Raw genomic sequence first — 14963 nt, 5'->3', positions numbered from 1 at the left:
TGTTAGTGACATGTACAGTCATGCTGATGTTAAGTACTGCACGCAGCATTCTGGTGTAGCACCCGTCAAGGGACTTCTGCAGGGTTGGCTTCAGGGTCCAGCATTCACTGCCGTATAGGAGAACAGACTCCACTGTTGCGTAGAAGAAGCTGACCACTTTCAAGCATGACCACTTTCAAGCGATCCTAGTATTTTAGGCACGTTGTTGTGCACAGTATTTGAGTGTTTTTTACATTGTGGCGTTGATAGTTTTACACAACAAAAAAATGTCAGTACTTCTTCCATCACTGGCAGACGCTGCTGACACACAGAGAGGAAGTACAGACAAGCTAATTTACTGTGCCGAGAGAGTAGACAGAGTTAACATCCCGATGGTGGCAGTAATCGCTGTTTTGTTTCTGTTCTTACTCTCAACAGTATAAGAACATTAATCCTGAATCCATTTTCTCACCGGCCCGGGCCAAGTTTCCTCTTCAAGTCTCAAGGCTCATTCATACTTCATTGTGTGCCAAAGAAAACTGGTTGTGTTTTCAACTGGGGAAAAAAAAAGCCTGTAGTGTTTCTGTGTTATTGTGTCGACAGGGGTTCTCATGAATCTGACGTCTGGGGAACCAATGGGGTCCCCAGCTAAATGATTGATAGTTAGGAACCAAATGGACACTTACAGTTGTAGCGTTTTGTTGGGGCGAGCGTCGGGGCGCCAGTCAGAGTCCCAGTCAGGAGAAGCAAACCACGCCTACTTTATTTAGGAGACCATTTGTAGACCTTTTGTACCATTTTGCCTCTATAGGCTCCAATGAAGTTTGCCCATCTTTATAAATTAATAATCTTTGATGTAAATACAAGTTTGCAGAGTGTGAAGCGTGGGGTCCGCAACCAAATATATATATATCAATTCGTGGACAAAATTGTTTAAGAAACACTGGCCTAATGCACATGAAACTTGGGGGTCCTTGAAATAAAAAACAGTGGACAAATGATGCTATGAGGAGCAGTGGAGCAGGGTGTGTGGAACACTACTCACTCCAGGATGTTGAAGAAGTCTGATATCTCCTGGTGGATGGCTCTGTGCCAGTAGGACACCAGCACGTCTGGAAGAACAACACACAACACACATTTGAAAACAGATTTCACCCACTTAGTGGTTAAAAACAAATTCAAGCATTTCTCAAATGTACTTTTAAGAATAAGAAGTAGTGAAAATAGCGGAGCTTGTAGACCTGCTATTTTCCACAATATTTATCTGTGGAATCAAACACAATCTAATGCCTCAACTCCTACAATACCAAGTGCTTGTCAGGGTGGCGGGTCCCCAGTTCAAATAAGATACTTTTGAGGGGTCCCCAGTTCAAATAGGATACTTTTGAGGGGTCCCCAGTTCAAATAGGATACTTTTGAGGGGTCCCCAGTTCAAATAAGATACTTTTGAGGGGTCCCCAGTTCAAATAGGATACTTTTGAGGGGTCCCCAGTTCAAATAGGATACTTTTGAGGGGTCCCCAGTTCAAATAGGATACTTTTGAGGGGTCCCCCAGTTCAAATAGGATACTTTTGGGGGGTCCCCCAGTTCAAATAGGATACTTTTGAGGGGTCCCCAGTTCAAATAAGATACTTTTGGAGGGTCCCCAGTTCAAATAGGATACTTTTGGGGGTTCCCCTTATACTTTTGTGGGGTCCCCAGTTCTTTAATCTTTAATTGTATTTACTGTGGTTTAGCATGTGCAAACCTTTCAGTAAAACAGGGAGGCAGACCTATATTTTGATTTATGATGGGGAAATAAAGTTCCAAAAAATTTTCCATCTACAAAGCAAACTCTTTCATATACGGTATGTCAATATAACCCGCACGCACATTTAAATGTTCGACACAAATCCCAATCCTCAACCTAAACCCCATTGTTCTGATGCGAGGAGCTCAATAATATAATGTGGTAAAACTACTTTTCCTGTCTTCTGTGAATTTCACGTTTCATAGAGAAATAGCAGATGTACTGTATACAAGCTCACAGGGCGGCACGAAGTGACGCACTGCGAGCTTGTGCATCTGTTCTTTTTGGCATTTTATTGAAAAGTCTTGAAATTGTGAGAACTGCTGATTCACAAGACATTTGTAGGAAGTCTTAAAGGTATTATGACATGATTTATAACATAATTTTAACAACATTAAAAGTCTTGGCCATGGTCCTTCAAACGTGTCTAAAAAGTTTGAACACTCAACTCCACTCCAGTATTTCTTGACACGAGTTTTTGTGCATGTGTAAAGTTCATCCTGAGAAGCCATGGAAAAACACATTATTTTAGCCTGTAGATGTCGGTAATTCCCCCTTTCCTGTCAACCCAAGATGCGCTTCTTTGACAACGTGGTAGGAACGTCGTCAAAAATAAAAGAGTCATCTAGGCCAGTTGGTATCCAGTGTAAGGACTTGTGTTGATTGACACAGCCAACAACAGAGCAGATAGATTTTTCTCTATAAGCCATTATTAGTAAGTATTACAAAGAAACAAAGTCGCGGTCGACAATGAGGAAGCGGAGAAGAGAGGGTAGGCACTAGGCAGGGAGCAGAGGGGAGGGGGCGGAGTTTTAGCGGAGATCTACGTATATCTCTGCCGTCCAACCAGATGAGACATTTTTGCATAATTATTCACAAGAGTCCAGACAGCAGAGAATACACTGAATGTTCAAACTTCGTTTTTTTTGGTGAAATTGATGTCAAGAAAAGCCAAAAAAGCCAAAAAATCTACAAAAATGTGTTTTAAATGTCACAATCCCTTTAATGAGTTAAAGGTCACCACGGTCAGAATGTATGTGTGTCTAACCCTCAGATATATGTAAATGTGTATAATTGTGACGGGTCTAACCCTCAGATATGTGTTAAAGGTATAATGGTGACGGGTCTAACCCTCAGATATGTGTTAAAGGTATTATTGTGACGGGTCTAACCCTCAGATATGTGTTAAAGGTATTATTGTGACGGGTCTAACCCTCAGATATGTGTTAAAGGTATTATTGTGACGGGTCTAACCCTCAGATATGTGTTAAAGGTATTATTGTGACGGGTCTAACCCTCAGATATGTGTTAAAGGTATTATTGTGACGGGTCTAACCCTCAGATATGTGTAAAGGTATTATTGTGACGGGTCTAACCCTCAGATATGTGTTAAAGGTATTATTGTGACGGGTCTAACCCTCAGATATGTGTTAAAGGTATTATTGTGACGGGTCTAACCCTCAGATATGTGTAAAGGTATTATTGTGACGGGTCTAACCCTCAGATATGTGTAAAGGTATTATTGTGACGGGTCTAACCCTCAGATATGTGTTAAAGGTATTATTGTGACGGGTCTAACCCTCAGATATGTGTTAAAGGTATTATTGTGACGGGTCTAACCCTCAGATATGTGTAAAGGTATTATTGTGACGGGTCTAACCCTCAGATATGTGTAAAGGTATTATTGTGACGGGTCTAACCCTCAGATATGTGTTAAAGGTATAATGGTGACGGGTCTAACCCTCAGATATGTGTAAAGGTATAATTGTGTCGGGTCTAACCCTCAGATATGTGTAAAGGTATAATTGTGGTGTAATTGTGGTGTAATTGTGTCAGGTCTAACCCTCAGAGATGGTCTTCATGATGTGCAGGAAGCACATCAGCAGGCTGCGCGTCTCCGCCTGGTCCAGCTTGTCACAGCGGGAGCCGTAGCCAATCAGCGACTGGGGCCTGGCGAACTGAAGACAGAGAAATATGGCGGAGGGTTTCTGATAATATAGCAGCACAATCAAAAGAGACGACTGAACCCCCTAGTATAATACGTCACTTCCACTTAGTTGATTGGCGGAATGGAGCGGTGCTACGAAGCAGAAATCAGGCTTTACTCCTCGTGATGAGCAGGTTGTGCCTCGCATGGCTGCCTCCATTATCAGTGTGAATGGGGGTGTGTGTACAAATGCACCATGTTGTTGCCGTCACTCTGTCGCAGAAACCTCTTATCTCCATATTATCGAGCGCGGGGATAGTTCAGGTAGGCAGGAATGGCACACGTTGCGTTAAGCTCACTCTCCCCCCTGCCATTCATTCGCTGCCAAACTGTAAGTTAAGTCATTCACACACCAGTCAGTCTTTCCACGTACAACCTCAATTAATTCTCATTCGCTAAAAGCTATGCCCTCATATTCCCTCAGTGCAACTCAGACGGTGCTTTTTAAGTGGTCCTCTGTTCACTGTTCGCTCTGCGTGCTTAGCTGTCTCAGCTCGTTGTGTGCAGCTGTCCGCGTTCAGATTCCCCCCACCTGCCCGGCCAGCCTCCCTGTGGCATTTAGTTTCATACTATACAGTATGCTAATGGAACGATTCTAAGGATTGTACTATGATATGTGGTACAGTATATCTTAACTCATGCATTGAGGGTTCAATGTTAGGTTCATATAATAACTTCATCTTTGTCTCTGCTCCGGGGGGGGGGGGGGGGGGGGGGGGGGGGGGGGGGGGGGGTGGTTGTGATCTCAGACTCTGTGTCATGCTGTGTCATGCTTACAGGTAATCTGTAGTATCACAGGAGCAGAGTCACACCCGAATGCTCAAATGGTAAATGGTTAGTCCACAAGCTCGAAATGAGCTTGTAGATCTGCTACTTTTGCTATTTTTGAAAAGTATCCTGAAAAGTAACAGTTATGGACATATGAACAGGGACGTGCACACATAGACATCAAAGGGGGCTTCAGCCCCTGCCCTTTTACACTGTCTGTAAAACAACTGCCCCATACTGCAGACCACGAATGCAGCATTTACTATGGTGAAAGAAATGCAAATGCCTCTCCTTTCCTTTCCATGACATATATACGGGAAGGCATGCATTCAGGAGGAGGATTGCTTTTCTTCTCTGAATGCCCCTGACCTTGAACGCAGCATTTTGCGTTGAACTAATTTGTTTCTAAATCCATGTCGTACACACCGCATCTCCACTAGATAAGGAGTGCTGGGTTTGCGCCCCGAAAATAGCTCATCTACAAGCTTTGTGAGCTTGTAGATCAGCTATTTTCGCTATTTTTGTCCAAAAGTGCCCTCTTATGCGAGATTTCAGCCCCTGCCTCTCTAACACACGTTCCTGCATGAGGTTTCCGAGACGATTTACAACATGTTGGTGATATGGGTCAATGTGTAGAAGCAAATAAACCCGCCAAAATCATAACGTGCGTTTGCTCTGTTTGACGTCCTTGGCCAACAAAACATACTCGAATGAAAAAAAACCCAATGCCACCAATGTGGAAAGAGGGTGCCGTACTTAGTTTAAAGTTTTTGGTTTAGACTATAGTCATTGGTTAGACCAGTCATTAGTCCTACAACAAAACCTATCTCAAACCCTCACCCTAAACCTAACCTCCCACGTGGCAGCACACCTAAACCTAACCTTAACCCATGTCTAACCAATGACTAGTCTAAACTAAGTATGCACCCCGTGGAAAGAAGCAGCACTCCAAAATAAAAGCTTGCAAGACTGAACTCAGTTAACCATTTTCTTTATTCTGACACGCGGAGTTCAGTCTTGCAACCTTTAATTTGGAGTGCTGCATCTTTCTTACCTTGGTGTTGTCTGTTTGTTTGTCTCATACTTTGTTTCAAGATGGACAGCAATAATTTATTAAAAATCACACCCGTGTGAACTGAGTGGTGCAACTCCCCCCTCCCCCCTTTTCCACTCTCTCTCTCTCACTCTCTCATATTAGCAGGCAACAGTGCAGCACTCTCTCTCTATCTCTCTGTTTCTGGCACAACAGTGCCCCTACTGGTACAAATAGTCATACTCGTGCTCATTAACACATAGGCGGACACATAGGTACATAGGTGAACACGGACATTGCTGTTCCTTGGAGTGGTTGCACCACTCAAAAACTCCTCTGCACTGTCTCTTCTCACCTTTCTCTGAGACAGAAAAGGTTGTTGACCTGTCTCACCTCCTCACTGTTCCTGACCCGTCTCACCTCCTCACTGTTCCTGACCTGTCTCACCTTCTCACAGCCGTCCATCTTCTCGCTGTTCCTGTCACTGTTGCTGGGGTTGGAGTCCACACTGATCAGAGAGCCGCGAGAGTCCGCCTGGTTGCCCGTGGCAACCGCCAAGGATGAGAAGGCTGGCGGCGAGGGAGCATTGTTAAATTCATTCACACGTTTAGACAGACAGACAGACAGACAGACAGACAGACAGACAGACAGACAGACAGACAGACAGACAGACAGACAGACAGACAGACAGACAGACAGACAGACACGGTCCGCTCCTCGGACCGTGAACTTTGAGTATCTTGTCAATATCATGGTCAGTATAATGTCAGTATCATTGTATTGTATTGTATTGGACCTTAATATGTATTTCTGTCATTTCACTGATTTCAGTATGTTTTGTATGTATTTGCTCATGTGTGTGACTGTTCTCTTTGGTTTTGGTTTTGTGTTTCTTATTTTGTAGTATTTGTGCCTCTTGTGTTCCTGCCTTGTAATTTGTCAGTGTTTCCACCTGTGTCCTTTTAGTCCCCCAGCCTATCCTAGTGTTGATTATTATTTTGGTTCCACCTGTGCCCTGTTATCCTGTGTGTATTTAAGTCCTGTGTTTGCATATTGTTCTTGTTGGTTCGTAGTTCCCTGTGGTGTGAGTTCCTGTATGGTTTCTGTGTTTTTGTCCTGCCTTCTTTGCCCTGTTTATGGAAGAACCTCAGTTTGTTTAATAAATCCTTCTAAGTTTATTGCTCTGCCTACTGTCGCCTGCATTTGGGTCCTCATCCGTACTCACTCGTAACACAGACAGACAGACAGACAGACAGACAGACAGTCACTAAAAATGCCGGGACAACGCTCCACACGTCCCAAGCTCTTCTCCCTTCTGGCTCCAAAACTGTGGAATGCACTTCCCATTGCAGTCAGAACTGCAGCATCACTCCCAATCTTCCGCCGTAGTCTGAAAACCCATCTTTTCAGACTCCATCATGGCCCATAGCATTTACCCTACCCCCTTAGATAGCATTTCGGTAGACTTAGATAGCATTTGATAGACTTATAGCATGTTATGTAGACAGCACTATAATTGCATTGTATATAGTCATAGCAGGCCATAGTACATATGTATAGCATAGTAGTATATATGTATAGTTTATATGTATAGTGTATGTATAGTTTCATTATATAGATATTCCACTGTTACTTTCTTAGCTTACGCATGTTTCATGATAAATGCTTTTATGTGATGTATTCCCATGCTTTTTGTGAATGTAAATCGCTCTGGATTAAGAGCGTCTGCTAAATGCCTAAATTGTAAATTGTAAATTGACAGACAGACAGACAGACAGACAGACAGACAGACAGACAGACAGACAGACAGACAGAGAGTACGTGACCAAACCACATATACAGATGAACACAGTGATGGAAGAAGTGTTTGTTTTTTAAGTATCAATACCATATTGTAGATACTCTGTAGTGCAAGTACAAGTTTGGTATTAAAAATGTACTTAAAAGTAAAAAATGTACTTAAAAGTATTGGCATTAAAATGTACCAAAAGTAAAAGTACTCATTATGCAGAAGCTTCACAGGTTTTCAAATGTATTAAATGTATAAAAGTCCTTATTATAATTATTATAATAAAAAATAATTATAGTGGAGTAAAAGTACAATGTTTGCCTTTAAGATGTAGTGGAGTAGAAGTACAAATATATGGAAAATTGAAAGTATGCCAGTGAGGGAAAAATACCTCCAAAAAGTACATTACTTGAGTAAATGTACTTCGTTGCTTTACTTTCCACCACTGCGTAACGTGTGTATGGATACAGAGACATACAGTGCATAAATACACGCATGCACGCGCACACACACACGCACACACACACACACACACACGCACACACACACACACACACACACACACACACACACACACACACACACACCTGTGATGGAGTTGAGAACCTCTTTGGAGAAGGACGCGTCGACAGAGTTGGCATGGCGACTACCGACAGTGGTCAGGCCGCCAGCCACGCCCACTCCGACACTCAGGTCATCCCGAGAACCCTGTGGGTGGTCGGGAAAGAAACGGTAAACAGACATGCACTGCATGTAGACACGCAGACCTAGTGGTTAAAACCTTATCAAAAGGTCATTACACAACGGAAAAGCATTTATTTTATGCATCTAATTTGCATTAATTTAAACTGCCGTTTTGTCGTGTGCACAACATCCTTCCACCATGGAGGGACAGACAGTATAGGGCTGACAGGAAATGGGATGACATGCAACAAAAGCTGTCGGGATCGGGAGTCGAACCCGCGGCACACTGCCAGACTGGATTACCAGCCAAGTTGCCTGGACCGCTGAGCCATATGGCCCAGGCCCAAACAAGCATGAATGATGAGATGTTGCTAGAAAACCATTGTGTTCCCATCGTATGGTGCGCTTGGCGTCCGCTTCTCTCTTGTGCCACACTTCACTTTGTCCTAATGATTTGCATAATGAAAGTTCAAATATCCCCGACATCTCAGTGCAAGCTGCAAGGCGTGGACTGGCATCGCTTGTCAATGTCACCCATGACCCGGCATGTAGCCAATGTAGTCAAAATCAATTGCTTACTACAGTACTTCCTTCCTGTTGTGATGCTGGTAGATGTGGTGTGGTATAGTAACAGTGGGACAGTGTGGCAAATGCAAACACAATTAGCGGTATTTAATTACCATTAAGTATAAGTATAGTCACCCCATTATTAAAATACTAATCCCTTCTCAATCCAATAGCACAGCAAGTACAAGGGCCCCATTCATCATATATGATCACGTACCAGTTTTGAAGCAAACATTGTCTGTGTGACCACCCCTAAGGCCTGACTCACACGTGCACAACAGATTGATGTATAGCTGATGCATGAGACTTATTGACTGATGCAAGCTCGCAATGCATTTCCAATGGGAGTCACATGGTTTGACACAACATTTTTGTTGTATGAGGGGGAGGGGGGGGCAGTCGAAACACAGCCGAAAGCCGTACAACAAAAATGTTGTGTCAAACCATGTGACTTCCATTGGAAATGCATTGACACTTACCCTTTGTTTACATCTAGCATGCATCAATGTTGTATGCAAACACAAACAGAGCCACGAGATAGAAAACCCATTGGACTAAACCAAATTATAAAACAGCAAAAGGAAAACTATCTGACACACTGGAAAGAAGCAACACAAAAGCAGAGTAAACTAGAATGCTATCTGGCCCTAAACAGAGAATACACAGTGGCAGAATACCTGAGCACCGTGACCGACCCAAAACAAAGAAAAATCTTAACTAGGTACAGACTCAGTGAGCACAGTCTCGCGATCGAGAAAGGCCGTCATAGGCAGACCTGTATCCCGAGAGAAGACAGACTATGCACCCACTGCACACTAAATGAAGTGGAAACCGAGCTACACTTCCTAACCATCTGTCCATTGTACCAAGACATCAGAGACACATACTTCCCACAGATTACAACCACACACGGAGACTTTGAAAACATGACCAATGACAAAAAACTCCCATATCTGCTGGGCGAAGTACAACAATGTGCAAACACAGCAGCAAGATTTGTGAGCTGCTGTGATAGGAGAAGGATATCAAATGGAACACAACCACCGTAAAGACTAATCATTGTGTATATTCCTGCACTATACCTGCATCGAGTGATCTTGGTACATAGAAGTTGATCTATTGAAGAATCTGACAAAGTACATAATTTTTGTTTTGATTGTATTGCTGTATTGTTGTATTGTTCTTTCTGTTTTGGCAATGTAAACGTATGTTTTCTCATGCCAATAAAGCCCTTTGAATTTAATTTAATTGAATTGTATGCTAGATCGAAAGGTGGGAGTGAGGCCTAAATCTGCAGCTGTGTTTGTCTGCTGTGCTTTTACCAGGACCAACCTACATACTGTACAATACAATAGCATGTTTCTATTTGACCTTTTGGATGGCAGCAATCTCACAAAAGCGCCCTATAGGGGGGGTGTAGCAATGTCTACTGTATGTGTGAATGGTTTGATTCCAAACCTGTGTGCTCTTACCTGGTCACTGGAGGTGAAGTAGATGGGGAGATCCCTGAGGAAGAAGCGGGGCATGTTGTCCAGGATCAGACCATACAGAGGCAGGTAGAGGGATGCGATCCTCGCCTGCTTCTCCTGGAATGCACGGATTAACACAAGAAGAAAATAGATCACGACTGAAAAATGGTGCCCTAATGTGAGATTTGTGGAACGGTGTGAAAAGGACCCCCCCCTTCCCCCCTCCCCCCCCCCACACACACACACACACACACACACACACACACACACACACACACACACACACACACACACACACACACACACACACACACACACACACACACACACACACACACACACACACACACACACACACACACACACACAGTTTCCTAAACAATTAACACAATATGTAAAATAATGAATATTTTGTAATAATTATTGTTCCCGCTGCACACCATACTAAATCACAGATTGAGGCTTTAACCTTTGCCTTCATGAAATATCCTTTACGTTTTTTATGGAAGTTGCTTCTGAACATGCCGGCATTGCTAGTTAGACCACTGTAAATGCTCTAACACGCGAGAGGGTGTGCTTTACCGTGATTATTGGCACGACAACGTTGCTGCAGTAAGAAGCGCTGAAGTGCCAATAATCTACGTAAAGAACACCCTTGCAATTATACAACAGTTACCCTTAAAAAAAAGAAATTCTTATTTTTTAGCCACTACAATCGCAAATGTCCCCATTGCAAACTATACTAGCCTAGCCACCCTCTGCTCTGAGAGTCTCATCAGCACAGCAGATTTGTATGTTTTGAATGATTAGGTGTGCGGTCATGCTCGTTAAAAGCACAGGTACAAGGGCAAATCAACCAATCCGATTGCTTCCTCAAAACTGTTGTACAATCATGAAATAATAACCGGCGAAAAAAGCTGATCTACAGCTCTCAATGCGCCTGCGACGCATTGAGAGCTTGTAGATCATCTATTTTCACTGTGCAACATGCTTCCATAGAAAACATCTATGGATTCTATATGGAACTGAAATGACTGAAATCAGTCAGTGGCATGTTTGTTCACTACTGTTATTTATGCCTGTTAATGCTTGTGACCCTACACTCCTCAAACAAGCTCATTTATTATTTTGCTTTTGTCGTGCATGCCAATGAAGTGCTTATGTAAATCAACAGTGTTATTAACTCATGCATAAAATCACTAATGATTCCATGACAGAGAACCATCATGCAATATTATCATTTAACCCATTTTATGCGGGAACCCCTTTTGGTGTTAGCATTATGTTATGCTTTAGCTATTTAAAAATAGCAGACCTACAAGCTCTACGAGCTTGTAGGTCTGCTATTTTTGAAAAATCGAAGAACGACTGACATAGAAAGCTTTTTCAGAAAACTGTCATTTTCAAACAGACATTTTTAGAATCTGATCTCACGTCAGAATGGGTTAACATTGTCAGCCTTCCACTTTGGGCCTAATGTCTAATAATGCCTATTAGTAACACTCATTATAATGTTTGTTGGTAAGAACAGCATAATTAGCTTGTACTGTGTAGCTGAGTAATACCATGCCAGTAATGTTGTGCCAGTGTGTTAAATTACAATGCTTGTATTAATGTTAGACTTATTTAAAACCATTCATTATAAAGTAAGTAAATGCTAGTTTTCTTTAAAAAAAAAGAAAAGAAAACTGGACAGAAAGAGAGATAATATATTTCTATTATGTTTCCAACATTACAATATCATGTTAAATGTTGTATTGAAACAGAGACAGCTTTGGCCTTGAGCTTGAATCGGGTCTTCACAACAACCCTGTTATTGTACTCTGAGTATAATCACTGAAGTGATCTGATCTGGATTCAGGATACAACAACCCTGTTATTGTACTCTGAGTATAATCACTGAAGTGATCTGATCTGGATTCAGGATACAACAACCCTGTTATTGTACTCTGAGTATAATCACTGAAGTGATCTGATCTGGATTCAGGATACAACAACCCTGTTATTGTACTCTGAGTATAATCACTGAAGTGATCTGATCTGGATTCAGGATACAACAACCCTGTTATTGTACTCTGAGTATAATCACTGAAGTGATCTGATCTGGATTCAGGATACAACAACCCTGTTATTGTACTCTGAGTATAATCACTGAAGTGATCTGATCTGGATTCAGGATACAACAACCCTGTTATTGTACTCTGAGTATAATCACTGAAGTGATCTGATCTGGATTCAGGATACAACAACCCTGTTATTGTACTCTGAGTATAATCACTGAAGTGATCTGATCTGGATTCCCAGCACTCGCTAATAACCCCCCCCCCCCCCCCCCCAAAATCCCCCCACCCCCCCCTACATTCAGCTGCCACGAACCATCACATCCCTAGCCACAATAATTATGCCAAGACGCAGGAACAACAGACTCAAAAACTCAATTTCGTCCCCCGGCTCCTATACGCTGCCATTGATTGTTTTAAATTATTCAATGTGATTCTACTGTACTACTGTCTGTTCTCGTGTCTTTATCGTCCACTTTCCGTCTGATGGTATGTGTGGCTACTGCTGGGCTTTACTATACAATTGGCCCCCTGGGATTAATAAAGATAACCTTGAACCTTGACCAACAGTCTGTGCTCGACGCATGCTTGTTAAGAATCCCATTTGGACTAACACAGTACACAGCAGTGGTTCCCAAAGCACCCCATTATACTCTGAGATTGTACAACATCACAGATGCAGTCTAACATTAATGCAATAAATTATCATATTATTTCCAGGGTGATATCGGCTGATACAGATACATTTATTATTATTATTATTATTATTATTATTATTATTATTATATTTATATATTATTATATATGATATTATTATATCATATTTATATTGAACTCATTGCTGAATTTTTATTATTATTGAATTTTCGTTTTGCTGGTGAAAGTAGATGGTAAGTCCCCTCCTAAAATCTAACGCTCTGTTCTGGCTGTTCTGCGAGTACAACGCTATATATATTTTTCTCTCCCCTGCCCCCCACACATGTAAAGTGTCTCTGAGTAGCGCAATATACCGTACATCCATGATATTATTAAAGCCATTGACGGTCACATTATTATTGCGTCAACAATAGAGGGTATGCGCGTGAGATCATCATCAAACCCGGAAGTTATGCAGGAATGCCTACTGAGTGGCAAAAAACTACTTTCTGGCCTCGACAGCCCATACATCCACACAGAAAAGTCCTATCTGATTGCATTTAACAACGTTAAACAATGTTAAACTCACTTTTCATGTTGCTTTGCCACTCGATTTGCCACTCGATGTGCCATTCACTTTAAGCATGTGCATACCCTCTCTACTATGGCCGATTTCGATACGCTACTGTTATATTGTGCATTTTTATGCAACATGTAACCAAAATGGACCGTTTACAGCCCTGTAAGCGTCCATCTGGAACACCCAATGCACTCTGAGTGTGCCTGGACCCTAGCATGGCCTGCGTAGATATTAGTCTGGAATCTCTGTGTGGAACCTGCATTTCCAAGGGGCGGATAAAATAAAATAAAAGCAAACAAAGGGAATGTACCGAGCGCACTGCAAGCCTGAACAGGGACAATAGTTGCAGAAGACGGAGAAGACGCTGGAGCAGCTGGGAGAATTTAAGCCTTCTATTCAGGTGCTAGTATAAATACCGGTAGTAATGACTAATGTTTCGACCTATACGGTCTTCATCAAAGTCGAATGAATTTGTCATATTCGCCTGGTTTCCAGGTTATCTGGACCCCACTTTGAGAACCAGTCTACAACACTACAGACAGCGGCCCCTATACCTTGGTGACGTAGCGTGAACCAGTAGTCTACAACACTACAGACAGCGGCCCCTATACCTTGGTGGCGTAGCGTGAACCAGTAGTCTACAACACTACAGACAGTGGCCCCTATACCTTGGTGGCGTAGCGTGAACCAGTAGTCTACAACACTACAGACAGCGGCCCCTATACCTTGGTGGCGTAGCGTGAACCAGTAGTCTACAACACTACAGACAGCGGCCCCTATACCTTGGTGGCGTAGCGTGAACCAGTAGTCTACAACACTACAGACAGTGGCCCCTATACCTTGGTGGCGTAGCGTGAACCAGTAGTCTACAACACTACAGACAGTGGCCCCTATACCTTGGTGGCGTAGCGTGAACCAGTAGTCTACAACACTACAGACAGCGGCCCCTATACCTTGGTGGCGTAGCGTGAACCAGTAGTCTACAACACTACAGACAGCGGCCCCTACCTTGGTGGCGTAGCGTGAACCAGTAGTCTACAACACTACAGACAGCGGCCTATACCTTGGTGGCGTAGCGTGAACCAGTAGTCTACAACACTACAGACAGCGGCCTATACCTTGGTGGCGTAGCGTGAACCAGTAGTCTACAACACTACAGACAGCGGCCCCTATACCTTGGTGGCGTAGCGTGAACCAGTAGTCTACAACACTACAGACAGCGGCCCCTATACCTTGGTGGCGTAGCGTGAACCAGTAGTCTACAACACTACAGACAGCGGCCCCTATACCTTGGTGGCGTAGCGTGAACCAGTAGTCTACAACACTACAGATAGTGGCCCCTACCTTGGTGGCGTAGCGTGAACCAGTAGTCTACAACACTACAGACAGCGGCCCCTACCTTGGTGGCGTAGCGTGCGTCCAGAGAGTGTTTGGCCATCAGAGTCTTCAGGGTGGCCAGGGCCAGGTGTCTCAGGTCCTGCTCATCCTGCAGCGCCAGGCCCAGCTCCCGCAGCAGCAGGCCCGTCAGGAAGTGTTTCCTGCAGAACTCTCCCGTCAGGCTGTACTCTGGTACCGACACTAGAGAGAGAGAGAGAGAGAGAGAGAGAGAAAACACAACCACA

The 14963-nt window shown here is 43.2% G+C and overlaps 1 protein-coding gene across 5 annotated transcripts in view; it reads right to left on the bottom strand.

Annotated features, from left to right (window-relative positions):
- Nucleotides 1-14963, bottom strand: part of dock10 (dedicator of cytokinesis 10) — a gene marked incomplete at its 5' end in the record, with an annotated part of 160202 nt that overhangs the window by 38624 nt on the left and 106615 nt on the right. For all 5 annotated transcript variants that reach the window (XM_083773857.1, XM_083773855.1, XM_083773859.1 and 2 more), the window contains 6 exons: nucleotides 1025-1091; nucleotides 3612-3726; nucleotides 6004-6125; nucleotides 7933-8053; nucleotides 10069-10182; nucleotides 14741-14919. In XM_083773857.1, the coding sequence (XP_083629983.1) occupies nucleotides 1025-1091; nucleotides 3612-3726; nucleotides 6004-6125; nucleotides 7933-8053; nucleotides 10069-10182; nucleotides 14741-14919 (718 nt within the window). The remainder of the gene's footprint in view (nucleotides 1-1024; nucleotides 1092-3611; nucleotides 3727-6003; nucleotides 6126-7932; nucleotides 8054-10068; nucleotides 10183-14740; nucleotides 14920-14963) is intronic.

The sequence above is a fragment of the Protomyctophum parallelum genome, assembly GCF_964188405.1.
Source record: "Protomyctophum parallelum genome assembly, chromosome: 9".
Classification (NCBI taxonomy): Eukaryota; Metazoa; Chordata; class Actinopteri; order Myctophiformes; family Myctophidae; genus Protomyctophum; species Protomyctophum parallelum.
Note: the sequence above shows the minus strand (reverse complement) of the source record. Positions and strands in the feature narration are given on the sequence as shown.